Source organism: Arvicanthis niloticus, chromosome X, assembly GCF_011762505.2.
Source record: "Arvicanthis niloticus isolate mArvNil1 chromosome X, mArvNil1.pat.X, whole genome shotgun sequence".
In the NCBI taxonomy this organism is placed as follows: domain Eukaryota; kingdom Metazoa; phylum Chordata; class Mammalia; order Rodentia; family Muridae; genus Arvicanthis; species Arvicanthis niloticus.
The window spans coordinates 55,156,059-55,179,547 of NC_047679.1; the positions used below are offsets into that span (position 1 = coordinate 55,156,059).

At 39.2% G+C, this 23,489-nt stretch overlaps 1 protein-coding gene and 1 pseudogene across 6 annotated transcripts in view; one reads left to right on the forward strand and one right to left on the reverse strand.

The window, feature by feature from the left end:
• The window catches only part of Taf1 (TATA-box binding protein associated factor 1), a 71,923-nt gene extending 53,623 nt beyond the window's left edge, over positions 1–18,300 (forward strand). For 5 of the 6 annotated variants that reach the window (XM_076918366.1, XM_034485012.2, XM_076918367.1 and 2 more), the window contains 6 exons: positions 6,351–6,418; positions 6,883–6,999; positions 10,340–10,465; positions 11,435–11,591; positions 12,230–12,407; positions 16,537–16,899. In XM_076918366.1, the coding sequence (XP_076774481.1) occupies positions 6,351–6,418; positions 6,883–6,999; positions 10,340–10,465; positions 11,435–11,591; positions 12,230–12,407; positions 16,537–16,753 (863 nt within the window). In that variant the 3' untranslated portion in view covers positions 16,754–16,899. Of the gene's footprint in view, positions 1–6,350; positions 6,419–6,882; positions 7,000–10,339; positions 10,466–11,434; positions 11,592–12,229; positions 12,408–16,536; positions 16,900–17,029 lie in introns of those variants that run through there. The other variant, XM_076918368.1, reaches the window with a different exon arrangement.
• A 1,586-nt stretch (positions 18,301–19,886) lies between these two features.
• Positions 19,887–23,489, reverse strand: part of LOC117694966 (large ribosomal subunit protein eL34 pseudogene) — a 32,716-nt pseudogene continuing 29,113 nt past the window's right edge.

Below are 23,489 nucleotides of genomic sequence, written 5' to 3' on the forward strand. Positions count from 1 at the left end.
AGCTTATCTAGAATTGATTATATACACAAGGCTGGCCTCTGCTTAAGTGTTGGTATTGTTTTCTGCATGCATGTATGTGAGTGTGATATTTATTTTCTTAGGAGAGAGTTATTTCTAGTATGGTAGAAATAGTATTAAGGGAACTGTAAGCCTAGGAGTAATAGCAAACCTGTTTACCTAGTGAACAGGTAATTGTCTTTGTAATTTTACAGCTATCTAGCATTAATAACACTTGTTTTCTCCTTTCCTTGCTTTGCTTGCTTCTTGTTACATCACTGCAAACACAGGAAAAAGATTGTTTTTTTATCTTAATAACATACTGGTTTCCTAAAGAAGTCATTGAAATTACCACTATTTAAGAATATGATTCTCTAAGCTCTGCAAATCCTTATCTAATTGGGTAAACTCTTGAGTAAATACATTTTTTTTCAGTAAGACAGTTGAGATCCCTCTGGTCATGATTTAATATACTCACAAGTTTTCTCTTTTTCTTCTGTCTGTCTGTCTGTCTGTCTGTCTGTCTTTCTGTCTGTCTTTCTTTCTTTCTTTCTTTCTTTCTTTCTTTCTTTCTTTTGTTCTTTCTTTCATTCTTGCTTTCTTTCTTTTTTGGCTAGTGAGTAACTTAATCTGTTGGGTAGAATGATAATTTACCCTATTTTTCCTGGTAATTATGGCACCATTCTAGAAACAACTGGGGTGTGTGTGTGTGTGTGTGTGTGTGTGTGTGTGTGTGTGTGTTTCCTTGTAGGGTCTAGGAAATTAGACTTCTATTTCTGTTTAATTCTCCCTCCCAGCAGCCTCAACACTTTGTTCCCAGAGAGGCCTTGTTATCTTTGCCTGTCTATCTTTTTTTCCTCAAAACTATAAAACCTACAGCTCATCAGCTTACTTTTAGTAAGTTCCTGATATATTTCAAGATATAGAGTAGTATTTTTAGCTTTATGGAGGTGGATGTGGACCTTTGGATAATTTTATTCTACCTAGAAAAAAATATACATACAGAATTTTGTTCAAGAAGTTTGTGAATCTCTTTGCTTCATTACTTCTTCATTCAAGAACTGCTGCTATAGATAACAGTAAGAAAATGTCTGAGTATTTGTATGCGCTTAACAGTGGTTTTCCCAACTCTAGCATATTTCATTATAAAGATTTAAATGCTAATTTTCTTATATAGTAGCATAATGGAATTAAATAGCTGGAAACTGTAACTCTTGAACATAGGCTGTCTAAAACTAGCAGCAGTTACAGATAGCTAGTGATAAAAACATAGGCAAGGGATATCATTTGTAATTTTTTTATACTCTAGAGACATTATTAGTGAATATTTTTAGAGGTATTGGTTGCAAAGGAAATGGAAAGAGATATTTTCAAAATTATTTCCAGAGAGAACATTGCAAATATATAAAAATAATTGCCTTCATATTATAATTGACATGTTGAGAATTTGGTCTGTGTTTACATATCCAAACTGAAGTCGAATAAAGACTGAATTCCTAATACATGTCCTTGTAGGCATAAGAGCTGGTATACAGAAACTGGCATTATATAAGTTCATTTTGCCGGGCGGTGGTGGCGCACGCCTTTAATCCCAGCACTTAGGAGGCAGAGGCAGGCGGATTTCTGAGTTCAAGGCCAGCCTGGTCTACAGAGTGAGCTCCAGGACAGCCAAGGCTACACAGAGAAACCCTGTCTTGAAAAAACCAAAAAAAAAAATAATAATAATAATAATAAAATAAGTTCATTTTAAGGAGGCCTGTAGCCTATCTGCAGCTTTGATTTGTCTGTATCATTACATAACCACCACATGAAAGCTTGCTCATCTGCTGCTATGTGCAGACACAGACTAGAAGGTGTTGGATATCCTTTTCTCTCACTCTCTGCATATTCCTTTGAGGCAGGTTCTCCTTCTGAACCTGCAATCTGCTCTTGCTAGGCATGAAGCCAGCAAGCCCCAGCAGTCCTGTGTCTGTCCTGCTCAAATCTGGGGATACAGGTATTTTGGAGAATGCTCAGCTTATTATGTATGTGCTGGGATCTGACTCTAGTCTTCATGATTGCAAAGCAAGTGTTTTTAAGCACCGAGCCACCAGACAGTCTCACTGGGTGGTGGTGCACACCTTTAATCCCAGCACTCTGGAGGCACAGGCAGGTGAATCTTTGAGTTCCAGGCCAACCCGGTCTGCAGAGTGAGTTCCAGGAAAGCCAGGGCTATACAGGGGGGAAACCCTGTCTTGGGGAACAGGGGAAAGTGTCTTGCTCTCTAGGCTGGGCAAGAACTTGTAATTATCACTATACAGGGAAAACCTGTCTTGGGGAACAGGGGCAAGTGTCTTGCTCTCTAGGCTGGGCAAGAATTTGTAATTATCCTGCCTCAATCTCCCAAAGTGCTGGAATTACAGGCATAAGCCACCATGCATGGCTTGCCTGAGAACCTTTGTATGTAGTTTCCTTTCTATCAATATTTTGAATATCAAACTACTGGTTGATTAGAACTAGGAGATTTAAAAAACAAAAACAAGCCAGGCATAGGGGCTTGGGAGGAAGAGGCAGGTAGATTTCTGAGTTTGAAACCAGCCTGGTCCATAGAGCAAGTTTCAGGAGCCAGGGCTACAGAGAAATTCTGTCTTAAAAAACAAAAACAAACAAAAACCAAAACTAAGAGATCAAAAATCCAGAAACAAGCTATAGCTGTACTTTGTGTATGTTGGGGAGGAAGATAGGTGAGAACAGTATCTTTCTGTTGTACTGGCCTCCTGACTCAGCCTCTCTAGTACTGAGATAAAGGCCAGTGCCATTACACTGTTCTTAATTATGTGTGTCCTTAATATATTGGTGATTAGCTTAAGCTTTCTTTTTGGTTTTTGTCTGGCATAATAATCATTATCATTATTTTGGTTTTTCGAGACAGTGTTTCTCTGTATAGCCCTGGCTTGTCTTAGAACTCGCTCTGAGACTGTGGCCTCAAACCCACAGAGATGCCTGCCTCTGCTTCCCAAGTGCTGGGATTAAAGGCATGTGCCACACTGCTCAGTGAATTTTATTTTGCATATTTTTGTGTGTGCATGTGTGGTAAAGATTGAACCCAGAGCCTGGCACATACCAGGAGAGTACTCTACCATCAAACTATATCTCCAACATTGTCTGATTTTTTTTTCTAAAGTTTTTGCTGTATATGGTGATGCATACCTTTAATCCTAGTATGTGGGAGACAGAGGCAGGAGGATCTCTGTGTGTTAGAGGCCGTCCTGGTCTACATAGCAAGTTTCAGGATAGCAAAGGCTACTTAGAGGCACTCTGTCTGAAAAAATAAAAAGATTGTTATTCATGTTTGTGGTATGTGTGTGAGAGAGACAGAGAGAATGAATATGGGTGCCCTTAGGGGCCAAAAGAGGACATTGGATCTCCTGAAACAGGTGACTGTGAACCACCTGATGTGGACACTTAGATCAGAACTGGGGTTCTTTGTAAGAGCAGAAAGCATTCTTAACTACTGATCTATCTCCAGCCCCTGGATTTTGGATATAAGATAGAAGGTCTCTAAGTGTTACTTGCCAGCCTCAAATTTAACTATAGTCCAGGTTAGCCTGGAGTTCATGATCTGCCACTTTATCCTCCCCAGCACTGAGATGCGGGCACTATCATACCTGGCTTCATTTCACATATTTAAAAAATAGATTGTGTATAATTAAAAGATGTTCTACTTGGAAAGGACTCATTTTTTAGCTTATTTTATGTGTATGAATGCTTTGTGCTATATATTTCTCTACATCACATGCATTCCTGGTGCCCAAGAAGGTCAGAGAGGGTGTTGAATCTTCTGGAACTGGAGTTACAAATGGTTGTGTACCACCATGTGAGTGTTGGAAAATGCCCAGGAATCCTCTACAAGAACAAGTGCTCTTACCTGCTGAGCCTCCTCTCTGGCCCTGAAAAGGATTTTGTTATCCCTATAGTGGCTTGGAATAATTATAGTAGATATGACTAGAAAGCTTCACAGGTACATATGGTATACTTTTGTGGTGCTGTAGTCCAAACCCAGAGCCTTGTGCATGGTAGGTAAACTATCCTACTAAGCTCTATCTCTAGTCCTCCTCCCTGCAATATGGTATAATTTTGATTATTATATCATGGTAAGCAGATGGTAAATTTCATAGATTACATTTGTGAAAGCATTTCTTATTGGTCTGAGGAATATATTTCAGAAAACTTTTCTAGAATGGAGGAAGACCTGGGACCAATACCCAACACCACATAGACTGAATGTGGTGGCACATGGCTATAATCTCAGCACTCAGGAGGAAGAGGCAGGCAGATCTCTATAAATTCCAAGGCCAACCTGTGCTATATATAGAGACCCCATCTCAAAACAATAAATGAAAGATAAAAAGTGGACCTACTATTTCTAGAACGTTTGCACTTATAAAAATGGAAATCAGCAGTGGTTAAATAGGAGTCAGGAAAGAACAAATCAGGGTGTTCTTGTGGCTAGTAGCAACTCTGTTTTAATAGCCCTGTAGATACTCTCTCTTGCCATACCTTAATGTTTTTTTAAGACATGGTCTCACCATGTAGCTTTAGATTGCCTGGAACATACTGTATCTCTTCCTGCCTCTGCCTCCTGAGTTCTTGGATTAAAGGCATGTGCCACAATGCCTGGCTATTAACCTAGCCTTTAAATTTTACGAAACTTCAACCATTGGGTTTTTATCTGAAATCTTGTAGTACATGTTGTGCATTAGTTTTTTAAAAGTTTTCATTGAGATATAACTTACTATAGGAAAATGCACATAGGAGCTGGCGATGTATCTTAGTTGGTAGAGTGTTTGCCTAGCATACATAAAGCTCTGGGTTCAATTGCTAGGAAAACATCAACTAGTCATGGTGGTGTGGGCCTGTAATTTGAACATTGACTAGCTGTTCATTTATCTTAAAAATTCATTTATTTATTTATTCATTCATTCATTCATTCGTTCATTACTGTGACAGAGTCTCACTATGTAGCCCTGGCTGGCCTGGAACTATGTAAGCCAAGCTGGCCTTGAATTTACAAAGATTCACCTGCCTCTTTCTCTGGAATTAAAAACATGTGCTAACACACTTGGCTTAAGGGATTATTATTTTAGATATGCTACAGTTTGGCTTAAAAAGTAAGCCAAAGTAAGTAGTTCTTATTTTGCAAGTAGTCTTTATATTTTAGGGTAGTTCCAGGTTCATGGCAAAATTGAAGTTACAGAGGTCCATTATACTTCCTACTCCCTTATAACAAAGTGATACAGTAGTTCTTTTAATAGATCAACTTCCACTGACACTCCATATCACCTGCAACTATAGTTTACATAGGGGTTCTTGTTTGCTTATTTGAGGTAGGGTCTCTAATGGTAGCTTAGAGCTTGTTTTGTAAAGGTAGATAGAGTGGTGGGTGCCTATAATCACAGCACTCAGGAGGCAAAGGCCAAGGGATCATGTGTTTGAAGCCAGTCCAGAACACAAAATGAGATCTTATAATTTGAGGAGAGTCTGGAAAATTAAAATATAAATGAAACAAGATTAGCCATGTGTTGATAATTGTTAAGGCTGGCTAATTAGGCTAATTGGGGTACTGAGTTTTTCCACTTAACGCTAAGTGTAGTGGCAGAGGCAGGTGGATCTCTGAATTTGAGGCCATCCTGCTCTACATAATGAGTTCCAGAATAGCCAGGACTATATAGTGAGACCATGCCTTTAAAAATAAAAACAAAAAAGAGTCCAAAATTCAAATGAAAATTTTCATTTAAAAAAGTCAAGCAGAAGTTTAAGGATTAAACATGTTTCCTGAATCTTAAATAACAATATACTATTGGGTAAAAAAAAATCCAAAATTTTTGTTTTTAAATTGCAATGTGTGAGGCTGGTGTGATTGTTCAATGATTTAAGAGCACTGGTTACTCTTCCAGAGGACCTGGGTTGACTTCCCAGCATGCACATGGCAGCCCAAACCATTTATTTGTAACTCCAGACCTCTTTTGCCCTCTTTGGGTACCAGGTATGTATAAGGTGTGCAGAAATACACAAGGGTAAAACACCCACATACATAACATGAAAAATAAACTTTAGCAAGGTGGTGGGGGTTTTTTTAAACACTTTTAATTTCACCACTCAGAAGACAGAGGTAGGCAGATGTCTGTGAGTTCAAGGCCAGCCTGATATTAGTTCCAGGGAAGCCAGGGCTACACAAAGAAACTCCTTAATAAACAAACAAACAAACTTTAATGGTTATTTTAATAAATAAATTGCAATGTATTAAATCATTATGTTGGAGAAATTTAAAATTCTTGAAGTTACAAAGGTAATGTATTTTACTTCTTTCATAGGGTCTGAGAGTCAGTATACTAAGACTGCTCAGGAGATTGTGAATGTTTGTCACCAGACATTAACTGAGGTAGGTAGTAGAGAAGATCTAGCTCCCTGAAACCTTTCTGTTGTGTCCTTGAGTTTGAAACTTTACCTCACTACCCTGTTTTCTTTCAAATATAATATTCCACCTTCTGCCATCATTCCATTACTTTTTTCTCTGCTTTCTTTAGGTTATCAACTGTGTTCTGCTATTAGAATAGAAATACTATGAAGACTGCATTTTCTAAAAATGTATTTATGTATCTTTATGTATATGACTGCTCTATCTTCATGTACACCAGAAGAGGGTATCAGATCCCATTACAGATGGTTATGAGCCACCATGTGGCTGCTGGCAGTTGAACTCAGGACCTCTGGAAGAGCAGTCAGTGCTCTTACCACTAAGCCATCTCTCCAGCCCCGAAGACAGGGATTTGTGTGTGTGTGTTTTATTTTTGATGCCCAGTACCTAAATGTTGAATGAATTCATTAATTTTATTTGTTTCTCAGTATGATGAACACTTGACTCAACTTGAGAAAGATATCTGTACAGCTAAAGAAGCGGCTCTGGAGGAAGCAGAATTAGAAAGTCTGGACCCAATGACTCCAGGACCTTATACACCTCAGGTAAGCCAAAGGATTAGGAATTTCTTACAATCTTCTTATGGTTTGGGAAACTGGGAGCATGTTAACAGATCTGTTTACTGAGATACCATTCTTCTCTGTCCTTCCTCTTCATATGCCTTTCGTGTGCTTTCTTGTCTTCTCAAAGGCTAAGGTGAGTGAGGGCCATGGATCTTTGTGGCCTTGTTGAATCCAGAAGAGGCAACTATGGGATGAATGAGTGGGGTGATTGTTTATAGTGTGTGAGAATACCAGATTCCTGACTACTATAGCCAGAGGCATCCTCTAGGTCTCTAGTTGTTTTGTTGGTAAGTTTTGGGGTTCTAGGACATCCTAGATGTAGGCTGCTCAATTACAGATTGGGGCCATATTGTTCTTGTGCCTTCTAGATATCTGATTACCCATTATTTTAGAAGTATGTCAGCATGGCTTTTATCATTTAATTTCCAGAGTTAATTCCTTTCCTACTAAATGAAGACTATCTTAAGTTTATATGTTAAAAGATTAGAAAGAAGGATGAATAAGAAAATTTTAGTTCTTTCTGGTCTGACTGAACCTGCTGAGTATTTCCTCTAGTCTTAGCAAGTTGGCATATTTGAGAAATAGACTTGAAGTAGAATATTAACAGATCCTTGGTCTATTTTGGATACAGTAGTAGAGCGGAAAGGACATGAGGTTTGATGTAAAACAGGCCTGGGTGTGAGTCTTAGCTCTGCTAGTATCTACTTTTGTGATATTGAGAAATTAATATTTCTATTCCCATTTCTCTAAGACGTGCTTTCCAACATTAAATGAGTTCATTTGTATGGCACATTATAGGCATTTGATAAATATTTGTTTCCTTCTTTGTATAAAGGATTTTTTTGTGAAGTTCCCAGAGGCTCTTTCAAATTTAACTGAATGCTTTAATGCAGAATTCTTCGATTCCTATAGGGTTATTTTTCATTCTTCCCAGGTTTCACTCCAAACTTATATGCACCATCATGGTCTCTATTGGATTTTTGCTGTCTCTGTGTCTCATTCGTACACTTTCTCTATCTATCTTTTACTCTCTCTTTCATCCCAAAACATAGGTTACTGAGAGGCCAGGTATAAAGAACCCTCAGATACTTCCTCAAGGTCCAGAACAAGGAAAGGCTCTTGGAATTGTATGGGCAGATTGGGTCAAGGGGGCTTGGGTGAGTGATGTTGCCCAGGAAGGCCTTGTTTGCTAATAGGCTCACAGTTTCCACAAGGTACTTTTTGGTAAGTTAAAGCTTGGATACTAGCCATCATTCTCTAGCAGAATCTAACCACCAGTTAGTATATGCTTTTCTCGAGTCTTACATGGGCATAAACCTAGACCATTGGTGACTCAAAGCCTTGTCCTTCCTGAGCAGGAGCTGCTTTGCTATGCTTAGTGAGCTTCCTATGCAGAGGATTGTATGGCTAGTACTGCTTCACTCTTTTCAGTTCACACTCTCATCTTTCCCTTCATTTATGTGTAGACATTTTAAAATAGCCAAAGTCATTGCCTGTTAACTCAAGAATTTAGATCCCCATGTGTGACCATCCTTACTCTTTACTATGTAAAATGAAAACATGATTAGAAAGTGTCTGTGTTAGATTAACCTGTCATAATACAGTTTTGATTGTATTGAAGCACAGTATTAATCATGTCATTTTTAACTTCCAAATTGTGACAGTCAGTAGTGTATTTGCCTCTGGATACTTCTACTGAAACTTGCATTGAGCTCAATACTTTGAAATTACTCATTTTTACAGTTCCCCACAATCCTCTTTATTTTCATACTACATTTTAAAATTTCGGAAAGTTAATTTGTATGGTAATGTTTTGAAATCTATTTTGCCTCTATTTTAGAAAATCAAATCTTCTCAGTCAATCTTGTTTGCTTGCTTGTTTACAACACTTATATGGGTATACATTTGTTTCTTTGAGACAGGATCTGGCTTTGTGTCCCAGACTGTGATCTTCCTGATTGAACGTTCCTGATGCTGGGACTACAGGCTTTTGGCACTATTCCTTGCTCATAAGCAAGTTTTATATTAATCAAAGTAATACTATGATTGGGGATAATTAGAAGATAGGACTAGAGAGATGGCTCAGCAGTTAAGAGTGCTTGCTGTTCTTTTGGAGGACTTGACTTTGGTTGCTAGTACTCATGTTCTGTGACTTGCTGTTTTAACTTCAGCTCCAGAGGTTCTGACACCTTCTGGCCTCAACAGACATTGTACTCACATGCACAGACCCACACGCAGACATTCACATACACATATATGTTGTTGTTATTTATATATACAGGGTTTCTCTGTATGGTCTTGGCTATAGACCAGGCTGGCCTTGGACTCACAGAGATCTGCCCGACTCTGCTACTCAAGTGCTGAGATTAAAGGCAGGCACCACCACTCCCAGCCACATAATTTTTAAAATCAATAAATAAAATCTTTTTTAAAAAATGATTAGAAGATACAAATAAGAGGTGTGTTGCTTATCAATTCCATTTTTCATAACATCAACTACTGAGTATTTTGAGTTTTCATATCTGTGATATGTGTATTTATGTCTGTAAATATACTTTAAAGGTGAACTTGATGAATATTATTTTCCTTGTATTTACTTCATGAATATTTTATCTAGTCTTATTATTGACTAGAATCCATTTAGTAAATTTCTGTGCTTTTCAGGAATGATAAGAAGGAAAGGAGCTATCATTTATTGAGTACCAGGTATTGAGTACACATAGCTCTCAATTCTTACAACAACCCTGTGAGGTAGATATTATTATCCATGTTTTACAGTTGAGGAAAACAGTGTTTAACAACGGTAGAGCCAAGACTCAATCCCAGGGCTGTTTTCTTCAAAGCCCATGCTTTTTATTTTAACCTTGCCATTTTTGCTTTGAAGTATCATCCACAAGCTTATGATCTGCCAAACCATTCCATACTCTTTTTGAAATTTAATTCCTTTATCCAGTTTCCGTTCATGTCTCTAGGTCAGTAAAACTACAACTAATATGAATCCCTGCACTTAAAAACAGCAAGGCTTAGAAGAAGAAAATATGTTACTGACCAGAGAGGCTGTTAATACATAAACTTGTCCCTAAGCTTTATGCATTTCTATTTTAGCTTTTGAACATATACAATAGATGCCACTCTGCTAGAGTGAATGTTATTCAAAGGATTCTAAAAATTTGTGTACAAAGCTGTACCAGGTTATGGTTTCTCTTTAACTGGATTGTTTTGCATGTCCTTTTTCTTCAGTGAATGTTATAAAGGAGAATTCTTTGTATTTCTTCTAGCTGCTTTCCTTGGTAGAACCTAAGTTGTATGTTTTATGCCGCAGCCTCCTGATTTGTATGATAACAGCACATCCCTCAGTGTTTCTCGAGATGCTTCTGTATATCAAGATGAGAGCAATCTGTCTGTCTTGGATATTCCCAGTGCTACTTCAGAAAAGCAGCTAACACAGGTAAAATGTTACTCCTCTTTGTGAGATTGGTGATCTGCCTGGTAGGTGAATGTGCAGGGATGGAGTGATCCCATGTATACATGGAGAATGACTGGATCCTTTGGCCCTGAAAACAAGGCTTTGAAATGAGATGTCTGGAGAATGGTTGTCAGATTGAAGCACAACAGATTTTCAGGGACAGTTTTTGAGGCGTCAGAACAACCCAGAAAGTGACTAACTAGAAAAACAGCTGCATTCAGAGACAGAGTTCACAACAATTGGTATAGTAATTTATGTAGTTTATGTTATAACCAAATTAAAAATATGTATAATTTTAACTGGTCTTTGCCAGAGGCATCAAAACATAATTCCCATCCAATGCTGTACCTATTCTCAAGGTTTCATGATAGAAGGATTTTCTATCTCAAAAGCTTGGGTTAGAAAGGAAACATTTCCTTCTGATGACAGTTAAGAGTGGACCAAAAACTTCCCTGTTCTTTGGTTTTTCTTGCTCTGTCTATTATTTCCAAAGAGTGACTAGGGGAAATACACGTACCTTGAGCTGTGTAAACAACCTCTACTAGCAGTGGGGTTGGCTGGGATACCAAGGAAGAACCTAAGTCAAGAACCCTTGGTTAACTCCTACAGGCACATTCCCTCAATGATGTGCTATTTGTATTCCTTACACTCGCCAGGGCCAAGGTAGACTGGGCGAGGAATACTCTGGTGTAGATATTGAAGGGTATGAGGAGGATGGAAACATTACACATTTATATGATACAAGCCCCAATAGTGCATGGCAGGCCAGATCCCAAGGTGATATCATAGATTCTCCTCATTGTGAGCCTCAGTTTGACTTTAATCTTTGAAATGAGCTAGACAAGTCGATCCACTATAATTATTTAACTTCTTGTGAGGCAGCAAATGGGATGCGGGGGAAAGAAGGCATTCTGGTCTCTTAGTGATGGACTGCCACCTGAACTTGTTTAGGAAGGTGGAGATGGAGATGGTGATCTTGCAGATGAAGAGGAAGGAACTGTACAACAGCCCCAAGCCAGTGTCCTGTATGAGGATTTGCTTATGTCTGAAGGTGAAGATGATGAGGAAGATGCTGGGAGTGATGAAGAAGGAGATAACCCTTTCTCTGGTGAGTATAGCTCACTGTTGTACCTCAGGACTGAATAGGAGCCCTCATTGCTACTTACTATGTGCTATTATTTAAAAAAAGCTATCTCTTTTATTAGAGTCCTATTAGTAGACGGGTGAGTGCTGAACATACACTTCAGAGGATGATCATGTCCATTAGCCTCAGGGGAAGTGAGGATGAACAGACACAGGAGGCCTAAAGATAATAGTGGAAAAGGCAGTGCCCAAGTAGCAGCTTTGAAGGGTTGTGTTTGGGAGTAGGAAAGGAAAATTAAGCAAAATAACAGAAATGGTAAGGTAAAGTATTAGAGATGATAGAAAACAGATATATTAGACTAAGAGGAAATAAGTTACTTAAACTCAGTTTCTAAACTATAGATCTTGCCACTGTTGACCTATGGTAGTTAAAAGAGATGCCTTAGAGGTGAAGGACTATAGGCATAAATGAATCTTTGTAAACTAGTTTGGGATACTAGGCTGAAGATGCTAACTATGACAAAAATTACTTTTTTTTCTCATTCTTGTTTTGCTATTTTGAATGTACTTTCTCATATATGCTAGGCAAACACTGTTAACACTGTGCCATATTCCTAGTCCATCAAGCTTATCTCTTAATGAAGCACAATCTGTCTTTTACAGCTCTTCAGCTAAGTGAAAGTGGAAGTGACTCTGAAGTAGAATCTGGCAGTATAAGACCCCAACAGCCCCACATGCTTCAGGAGAATACAAGGATGGGCATGGAAAATGAAGAAAGCATGATGTCCTATGAGGGAGATGTTGGGGAAGCTTCCCGTGGTTTGGAGGATAGCAACATCAGGTAACAGGCAACAGTATGCTCTGAGGCTGTGGTATCATTTCCAGTCTGTGGTGACAAGGAGCTTTCATCTGTCAAACATTTCCTGAACACCTCTACTTAGGCCAGGCATTGTCTAGACCCTCTGAATACACAGAGGAACAAGACAGACTGCCCTTGAGGAGCTCTTCTAGTGGAAAGATTGACATAAATCATTATAGATATGATGTTCTAAGTACCGAAGTACAAGTAAGTACAAAGTGCTAAGGAATCCCCAAAAGGGAGTGTATTCCTGTGCCTTTTAAGTAACCAGGGTCAATTTCGTGTAGAAGCATTTGAACTATGCCTTAAAGGATGGATAGGAGTCTGCTAAGCATATACAATGCCAGCAAGAGGGTCAATCTTTACAGGTGAAATAATGTCAGAAGCATAGAAATACAACATGAAGTGTGTTCAAGGATAGGGAATAAGATTTTTGAAATAGGAGCAGACTATATTATGGGAGGACCATAAGTAACATACCAAGGCATTTGGATTTTGTTCTATTAGGAGTTAATACTTTGAGGAAAAGAAAGTTGTTAAGTATGCTGGCAGACTTCTATAATCTCAGTACTTAAGATATAAGATAGGAGTATCCTAAGTTTAAGGCTAGCCAGGTATGATGCTGCATGCCTAAGAAGAGACAAGTGGATCTCTGAATTAAAGGCCAGCCTGATCTACATAGTGAGATCCAGGTCAGTAAAACCCTGTGCCCCACCTCACCCCAGAGAGAGAGTCGGGGGGAGGAGATAAGAGAACAACAAATCTGGGCTCTGTATTAAGGTCCTATCTAAAAACAAACAAAAAAGATATGGGGATGGTGATGTACACCTTGCATACTCAAGGTGGAGGAAGATCAGGAATTAAAGGTATAAGGTGAGTTCAAAGCCAGCTAGGGCTACATGAGATACTGAAAAGAAGAACAGGGAAGAGAAAATAACACCAAATATATATGTTAGATAGCTTTTAAGGGCAGTATGGGACAGATAACAGCATTATTCAGTTGAATTTGGAAATTAAATCTGATAAATAATGAAAATTTCATTGAGGAAAAACAGAAAGGATAGGAACATGATTTTGGCTTCAAACATGTTGGATTTACTACATACATATGCAATCCATCTTGCCAACAAGTAGATAGGATATGTTTTTATTCTACAAATATTTGTCCTAAGTGAAAACACAGGTAAGGTATGGGATTCCCTTAAGGAGCTCTGTGTCTCAGGAATTATGAAACGGGTTAACAGGCAGTGGCAGTGTAACATGAAAGACATGACAGGTAACCATAGGGTTTTTCTGGGACATGGAGAAGGGTGGAGGTTGGGGAAGCTGAATAGAGAAGGAAACTGAATCAAATATGAGTAGTAAGTTTGTAGGGTAAGAAGCATACGGTGTCCCAGAGACTTGGAACGGCATTGCAAAGACCCAGAGGCATGAGACACTTTTTTCAAAATTAATTTATTTATTTTCTTCCCATCCTGGCCACAGTTTCCCCTCCCTCCTTTCCTCCCAGTCTTTTCCCTCACCTCCCTTCCCTGCATCTGCTCCTCCTCCCTTTTCCTTCAGAAAAGAGGAAGCCTCTCATGGATATCAACCAGCCCTGGCTTATGAAGTTGCAGTAAGACTAGGCACATCCTTCCCTATTGAGGCTAGACAAGGCAGCCCAGTAGGAGGAAAGTGTCCCAAAGGCAGGCAACAAGAGTCAGAGACAGGCTCTGCTACTGCTATTAGGAATCCAACTTAAAAACCGAGCTACACCTATGTGCAGAGGGCCTAGGTTGGTCAGTCCCATGCAGGCTCCCTGATTGGCAGTTCAGTCTCTGTGAGTCACTATGGGACACTTTTAAAGAATACAAGTAGGCCAGAGCTTTTGACTGATCCATGTAGTAAAAATGATTCAAAGAAGTAGTTAAGAATGAATAAGTTTTTTGTTTTTTGAAAAAGAAGTAGGTAAGAACCAAGTTGTGAAGGACGTAAATGTGGGCAGGCTTTAAGTGAGAATAGTGTATGATCTGCTTTGTGTTTTAAGATTTATTTATTTTATGTATGAGTACACTGTAGCTGTCTTCAAACACACCAGAAGAAGGCATCGGATCTCATTACAGATGGTTGCTAGGGAATTGAACTCAGGACTCTTAACCTCTGAGCCATCTCTCCAGTCCTTGCTTTAGAGTGTTCTATACCTTAAAGAACAAAGGATAAAAGATGTGAACTAAGAAATCCACAAGTTCAAATGGCCAATAACTGTATTTCAGAACTATGATAAACAGTGTGATATACTTTCTTACCTATTAGGTTTGTGTTGATTTTGAGAAAGAGTTTGAGGGAAAAGGCCATTCCTAAATGGCTAGTAATAAATGTAACTAGAGAGGGTGGGTAGGAGAGAACTATAACAATTTTGTCACTATAAATAAAAATATCTGTATCCCCTTTGGTTCTAAAATTCCTCATCTAGGAAATTGTCCTGTGAGAAGACTTATATCAAGTTGTTCGTGTAGCCAGATGTGATAATGCACATCCTTTACCCCAGCACTCTAAGAGGCCAGGGGCATCCTGGTCTACATAGTAAGTTTCTAGGACAGCCAGGGATATATAGTAAAATCCTGTTTCAAACAAACAAAAAGATTATGAAGTTTTCATCACAGCCCATTGTTTCTAATGTTGAAATAAATTAGAAACAGCTAAATATACAAGTGAGAGACTATTAAATAAGTCATGTTATGGCCATATACCAGAATATCTGCAGCTGTTAGGTCGGCCACATTATGAATCCTACACTTAGGAGGATGAAACAGGAGGATCGCAAATTTGGGGCTGGACTGAACTGAGACTGTGGCTCAAAACACTACCCTGCTAATTATGCCGGAGCCCTGTACTGACACAGAAGGATGTTCATTGTAGTCATTATTGAAAAAGTATATTTCTTTTTTTATTTTATTTATTTATTTATTTATTTATTTTTTTCGGTTTCTTAAGACAGGGTTTCTCTGTGTAGCCCTGGCTGTCCTGGAATTCACTCTGTAGACCAGGCTGACCTCGAACTCAGAAATCCGCCTGCCTCTGCCTCCCAAGCGATGGATTAAAGGTGTACGCCATCACTGCGGAAAAAGTATATTTCTGAGGAATAAACATTTTACTTGCCGGGCAGTGGCGGCGCACGCCTTTAATCCAGTGCTTGAGAGGCAGATGCAGGTGGATTTCTGAGTTCCAGGACAGCTCAAGCTACACAGAGAAACCCTGTCTCAAGAAACCAAAAAAAAAAAATTTACTTTTTTTAATTTTAATTTTTAACTAAGTTAATTAACTTATTTCTTTTAAGACAGGTTTCTCTGTGTAATCCTGGCTGTCCTGGAACTTGCTATGTAGACCAGGCTAGTTTCAAACGTGGAGATCCTCCTGCCTCTACCTCCCAAAAGTTGAGATCAAAGGCATGTGCTACTACTCCTGGAAAGCATTTTATTTTTTAAAATATAAAATATTTAAGTACCTAAAATGCATAGAAAAAAGTCATATATTAGAATATCTCTGCATGGTAAAGATACTGCTGATCTTCCCCCTTTTTTCTAGTGTATATTATAATTTTTTAACAGTAAATATACATTTGTGGGTTTTTTGTGAAATAAAATTAGAATAAACAGAAAATAGAACATACTTGGCAGAAATATGAATTAATTGAAGGAGCTCAATCCTAGAGCCCTGAAGACTTATTTCAGTAGTGCAGGCCAGGCATGCTAACATAGAACTAAGCAACAGCAGACAGAGCAGGAATAGAAAGGAGGTAATAGAAACATGAAATGTTAGAGAAATTATTCAGGACTGCTGACTAATTTTGAATACATAGATGAGTGAAACTAAGTCCAGTGAAAGAGTGGGGCTTGAGAGCATGTGTGGTCATGGTTAGCCAGTAATGAGTGTTGGTAAGTTTTGGGCTCTCATGTATATGAAGTTGACACTTTTTTGAATGGAATCAGTTTTCTTAGGGGCATATGAAACAGTTAAGAGCCCATTAGTGTCTGGGGAGGTGAGATGGGCTGATCCCTTGACAGTACAAAGCATGTAAATGATCAGCTACTGGGTGGTGCCCAAGCTTGAGAGATGTTGTTTCTCTTCTCAGTTATGGGAGCTATGAAGAGCCTGATCCCAAGTCGAACACCCAGGATACAAGCTTCAGCAGCATCGGTGGGTATGAGGTATCAGAGGAGGAAGAAGATGAGGAAGAGCAGCGCTCTGGGCCCAGCGTACTAAGCCAGGTCCAACTCTCAGAGGATGAGGAGGACAGTGAGGATTTCCACTCCATTGCTGGAGACACTGACTTGGACTCTGATGAATGAGGCTTCCTTTAAGCCTCTTCAGTCAGCCTAGTTCTATTACCTTTCCCCCAGCTTGTTTATGTGTGTATAGTAGCTAATAATGATATTACTAGGTTAACACCTTAGTTTTAGTAATAAGTAAAATAGTAATTATTTCTCTAGATCGTACAGTAGCAAGTTCTTTTCCCTAACCACTACCAAGAAGGGAGAGCAGACTCACTCTTCCTCATTACACTCCTTTAATGGCATTTATTGTACTTGTATAAACATGCCTCCATTTTACTTTCTAATTGGCAGACTGGAACAGATGAAAACCCCTCTGCTGGATTAGACAATTAGGACCTGGCTGGCTCTGTGTCACACTTAAAATATAATCCTGTTAGACAAACTGGTTGTTCATGTATTACTTACTTGGATAAACAATGACTTGTTACAAGGATGTAGCTATAAGTCTCTGAAACAGTCTATGTATCCAAATGGTAGGGGGACATGTAAATGTGCTCTCTCCCACCGTTGAAAAAATTATAGGAAAATGGTTAGTTCCTTAGGGCAAAGACTGTTATTTGTTTTGTTTTGTGCTTAGGATATGGTTTTATGCAACGTAGCTACTCAGTAAATGTTCTTAAAATCACAAAATCCCAACAGATATGTTACTGTGCATCTGATTCATGTTAAGCAGTTTATCGGATTTTGAAGTGCAAAGGTTAAAAATAAGAGCTTGCCATCAAGTTGGGGCAGTGAAACTGGAATTCAGACAATGTTAATAAATCATAGAACTGTTAAGTACAAAGAAAAAATTAGAAGCGGTCATATATGGAAAAGCAGAGAAGTCTTGCAGAGGCCATCTGAAAGCCGGTTGTTGAAAAGCCATAGAGCACCATCTCAAACAGTTCGGGCAGAGTTCCAGTTCTACATATGACAGAAGGTGTTCCTTGTTTGTACCTGCCTTGTTTCAGAGAAGAAAAGATGCTGCAGTGACTACACACGACACTGAAAGACCGACAGGAAGCATATCTTCAAGAGCTTTGCATTTGAGCTAGGCATGGTGGTACACACCTTTAATCCCAGCACTCAGGAGGCAGAGGCAGGTGAATCTCTTGAGTTTGAGGCCAGCCTGGTCTACAGAGTGAGTTCCAGGACAGCCAGGGCTGTAAAACAGAGAAAACCTGTCTCAGAAAACCAAAAGAGAAAGATAGAGAAAAAGAGATTTGCATTTGATACTAGTAAGTAAATGTTATATTTAAGAAAATAAAGTTGAGGAGTGTATTAGATTTGTTTTAAGAAATTTTCAGAATGTTGAATGAAGACAGAAATTGAGTCAAATAATAGACATGTATGATTCAATTTGTGTAAGAGTCAAAAATTGGGTATATATGATATGTTTATATATACTTGTATGTGCAAAAGAAAAAAATATACATTAAAGTGTTAGTGATAACCTCTGAGGGATGAGAATGAAGAGGAGGTGGTTTATTTGGTTTATGTACAGTAGTAAGTGTTTTGCTGTTATTTCTGTATCTTAATTTTATAATGTGTTTTATGTTTTTTAATAAAACGTTAATTTAACAGCAATAGAATGGAGAGTGATTTTGAGTGAAGAGCAAATGTAGTTCAAGCTAAGGGGGGGCGGGGAGGGTGGAACTTAAAGTTCGGTGGTGCCATTGGAATGGGGAAAAGGGGAGTGGCGTTGAGACATCTTCAGAAAGGGATGTGATCAACAGGACTTCAGCTGGTTAGTTGCCACTTGAGACTCAAAAGGAGAACTAGAATAGGTTTCTAGAATTTTGACTTGGGAGATTAAATAGGTACATGATACTCACTTTTATATTGCCCATATTTAATTTATTTTTATTTTAATTAAAATAGAATTATATCTTTTTTTCTCTCCATCTCCTCCCTCCAACCCTTTCCAGTCCCCCTTCTCTCAAATTCATGGACTCTTTTGATTATACCACTTACTTCTATAAAGCAGTGCCTTTGATCCAAGGCAAATCTCTGAGTTCAAGGCCAGGCTGAACTTCGAACAGAGGAAGTTCCAAGACAGAGAGATTCAGACCTGAAAAAAAACAAAACAAATAAGTTAACAACTAATAGAGAACATTTAGTTTCTGATAGCAAGGATCTTAAGATCTGAATGAGAGACCTGTAAACATCAGTGTATTAAAAATGGTCTTTGGGGTCTTTTTATTTTTTACAACGAGAAGACTATGGACTCTGCTTGCCAAGTAAATATAGGAATGCTTCACAGAGAAGACTCAAAAACTAAATCATAAAGTCAGGCATGGTGGTTACACCTCTAATCCCAATGCTTGGGACGCTGAGGCAAAGGATGCTTCTGAGTTGAGGTCAGCCTGGGCTACAAGACCCTAACTTAGGAAAAAACAATAGTTGATGAATAGGCAGGGGTTTAGCGGTTAGCCATAGGGGCCATAAGTAAGAGAACACTTTAGGCAGAGGTAATGTTTGGGGACATGAAACAACAGATTCAAACTATAGTTCCAGTTACAGTATTAAGATTTCCAGCTTTAGGATCAAATGGTTATTATAGAGCAATCATTCTCTATGATTTTGGATGGAGAGAAAGGGAGCCGCTGGGCGGTGGTGGCACACGCCTTTGATCCCAGCACTTGGGAGGCAGAGGCAGGCGGATTTCTGAGTTCGAGGCCAGCCTGGTCTACAGAGTGAGTTCCAGGACAGCCAGGGCTACACAGAGAAACCCTGTCTAAAAAAAACAGAGAGAGAGAGAGAGAGAGAGAGAGAGAGATGATTAAGGCCTAAACTATGACTGAATCACTGGTACTAGGCATGAAATAAGACTTTTGTCTTAATGACTGGTAATGGGAAGTAAGGAGAGTGGAATCTGTGCTTCTGACTTTGGAGTTTTTAGTCACTGAGAAGTGGCTCTTCAGTTTCAGTCAGAAGCAGGTGAATTTAACATATATGCATGTATAAAGCTTTAGGATTTATGCAACATAGACAGTAGACATCACCTGGGAAGCATAGATAGGATAAGGTGGAAGACAGATTCTTGGTGAAAACCAGGATTTAAGTACTGTCAAAAACAGAAAACCTGAAAAGTGTGATGTCTCAACCAAGAAGGGGATTTTTTTTTTAGACTAAGTCTTGATTTTTATTACTTAAAAAAGCTGCATATTTATTTTTCTTTCTGACTCTGTGCTTGTACCTTCAACACTTTTACAACAATTTCCTGCTCTTCAATAGGAAAGCCCACTTGATCCTGTTGTGGGCACACTTGGCACACAGGGAACCACCATAGGTCCTGCTGACATGCTGCTTTGTCTTAATCTCATAAGGACTTTGGGTCTCACAGCACGAACCCCTTGAAGTCTGCCTGGGCACATGCCACATGTGGATTTAGGTGCTTTCCCAACCTTCTTGGTGTAAAGGTAAACAATCCTGTTGCCAGAGGTTCGAGATAGCCTAGTTTTGTTAGAGGCTGTATTGTAGGAAAGCCTACAACGACATGTCAAACGCTGGACCACCCTGAGTGCCTCTAAGCACCGGGGACTTTTAAGAGCCTTGGTCACTCGCACCTTGAGTTTAAGGCCAGCTGGAGCTAGAATTAGAACATGCCTCAAAAAGAAAACAATCTAGTTAGGAGTGGAGTTTATTTGATAGAGTGATTGCCTAGAAAAGACAAGCCCTGGGTTCAGTCTCCAGCACCAAATAAATAAACCGTGATGGCACATGGCCATAATCCTAGCTCTTGGAGGTAAAAGCAGGAGGATCAGAAGTTCTGAGAGGAAGTCAAGATGGAAGGTAATTATTAAGTAGGTTTATTACATAGACCTAGAGGGGGATACAATATAGGAAGGGTTAGAAACAGTAAGGATTATTTGTTAGAAAGACTTGTGTAAATAGAAATGGGTACAGGAAGGTCTCTTCCTCTGAAAAAGATAAGGTCACTTTGTGACAAATGTGAAAAGAGTGTGGGAATCAGAAGTATGGAAGTATTTAATGACACCAAGAAACTAGAAACAAACTAAGATGTCCTTGGGGACTGGAGAGATGGCTTAAGAGTATGCATTGCCCTTGAAGAGAATCTGAGTTTGATTCCTGGGACTCATCTGAAACTTTGAGTACCTACACTCAGGTGCACACCCATACACAGAAACTTACAAATAAAAACTTGAAAGAAAAATGGCCTCTTTGTTTTTTAATTCTTCTTTTAGAAAAACATTTTCCTTTCATTAAAAATAGATTCTTAAAAAAAATAGATTCTTTTCTCAAACAATATATCCTGATTACAGTTTCCTCTCCTCCCAGTTCCTCCCCACTTCCCCTCCCATCTGAATTTACCCACTTTGTGTCTCTCATTAGAGAAAACAGGCTTCTAAGAGATAACAAAACATAAAATAAAATGTAATGAGAGGGGGAAAACACATCAAAGTTGGACAAGGCAAACCAATAGAAGAAAAAATGCCCCAAGAGAAGGTGCAAGAATTAGAGACCCACTCATTCGTACACTCACAGATTCCCATTAAAATACTGAAAGCCATAATATATACACAAAAGCTCTCTCTCTCTCTCTCTCTCTCTCTCTCTCTCTCTCTCTCTCTCTCTCTCTCTCTCTCTCAGTGTGTGTGTGTGATGTCTGGATGGTTGTGGGTCTCTTCTCATTTGCTGTAGGAGAAAGCTTCAAAAGACAATGATCTGGTTCCCTGAAGGAATCTTTTTTTCTTTTTTTTAAGTAAATAAAATGTGTATCATTAGCAACGAGGGTTAAATAACAATATGCCCATTCAATGAAAAACTACACAGTTGTTACTAAGGAAAACATATAATGTGCTAGTACGGAAAGACTTGGAAAATGCATCATAAAATAGGGTTTGACTTTATTTGAGGAGTAAAGGAGGATATTAGCCTATGCTCATGGATTTACAGAGTATGAAAATTATTGATTGATATGCTTCTTTGACATGCTGGCACCTCAGATTGAGATGGAATGGGCAGGGTTCACTCTTGACTCTAAGCCTTTCTGTTTGTTTGGTGTGTGTTTGGTATATGTCCTTGTAAGCATAAATTTGTGTGGAGGCCAGAGGTTGATGTCAGATATCTTTACCTAATCATACTTCAGAATTATTTTTTGAAACAAGGTGCATCAGTGAAATGAAGGCTTGCTGATTTGGCTAGACTAGCTGGCCAGAAAACTTCAAAGATCTTTCTGCCTCTACCCTATTCTCCACCATCACCTCAGTTAAAGGCATGCATCCCTGTACCTGGCTTTTCACATGGGTTCTGGGGCCTGCCAAGCCTGAGGATCTAAATTGAATCTCTGACACCTAAATGGTAGGAGAAAAGTACTCTCCAAAGTTGTCCTTTGACCTCCACATAATGTGGTGTGGCATGTGTGCATATTTGGGGAAGGACTGAAGGAGCTGAAGGGGTTTGCAACCCCATAGGAAGAACAACAATATCAACTAACTAGACTACCCAGAACTCCCAGGAACTAAACCACCAATCAAAGAGTACACATGGAGGGACCCATGGCTCCAACTGCATATGTAGCAGAGGATTACCTTATCCTCTGACATCAATGGGAGGGGAGGTCCTAGGTCCTGTGGAGACTCTATGTCCCAGTGTAGGGGAATGCTAGGGCAGTGAGATGGGAGTGGGTAGGTGGGTGGGTGAGTGAGCTCTCTCATAGAGGCAGGGGAAATGGGGGTGGGGGTGGGATAGGGGGTTTTCAGAGGGGAAATGGGGAGGGAAATAACATTTGAAATGTAAATAAAATAACCAATTTAAAAAGAAAGGTCAGATAACAACTCTATAGAAAGAGTTGTTTCTCTCCTTCCACCTTGACATGGGTTCTAGAGAATAAATTCAGGTTATCCGGCTTGCTCCTTAAGTATCTTAGCCACTGAGGCATCTTGCTATCTTACTGGTTTTCTTGATATTTTTAAAACATCTCTGAAGATAAGGGGAGCTAGAGCTGGCTGAAGCTCCATCACAAAGTTAATGTGCATTTAATATACAAGAGAAGTCTCGAAAAACCAATATATATATATATATATATATATATACAAGAGAAGTACTGTAGCCAAGGTTAGCCTCAAACTCAATTGTCCTCCTGCCCCAGCTTTCCAAATGCTAAGATTACAGGTGTTTGCCACCAGGGTCAGCTCAGTGTTCATTTTAATGATATCAATTTATTTGAGCTTTTTTTTCCTCCAGAGTTTCTTAGCAACACAATTGTCAAGGTATAGAAAGAAGTAGAAAATACGGGCTGGAGAGATGGCTCAGCGGTTAAGAGCACTGACTGCTCTTCCAGAGGTCCTGAGTTCAATTCCCAGAAACCACATGATGGCTTACAACCATCTGTAATGGGATCTGATGCTCTCTTCTGGTGTGTCTGAAGACAGTGACAGTGTCCTCACATACATGAAATAAATAAATAAATCTTAAGGAGGAGGAGAAGGAAGAGGAGGAAAAGAGGAAGAGGAAGAGGAAGAAGAAGGTGGCTAGGTGGTTCACATCTTTGGTCCCAGCAACCAGGAGGCAGAGGCAAGCAGTTCTCTTGAGTTCAATACCAGCCAGGGCTACATAGAAAGACTCGGTCAAAAAATAATGTGAGGACCTGGTTGTAAGAGATAGGTCGTGAAGAACCTCCACTTGGAAGGCTGTCTGGGCAGGAAGATTACTTTCATCTTTGGTTTTTCCTGTTGTTTTGGTTTGGTTTGGTTTTGGGGGGGGTGCGTGTTTTGTTTTGTTTGCTTGTTTTTGTGGGTTTTTTTTT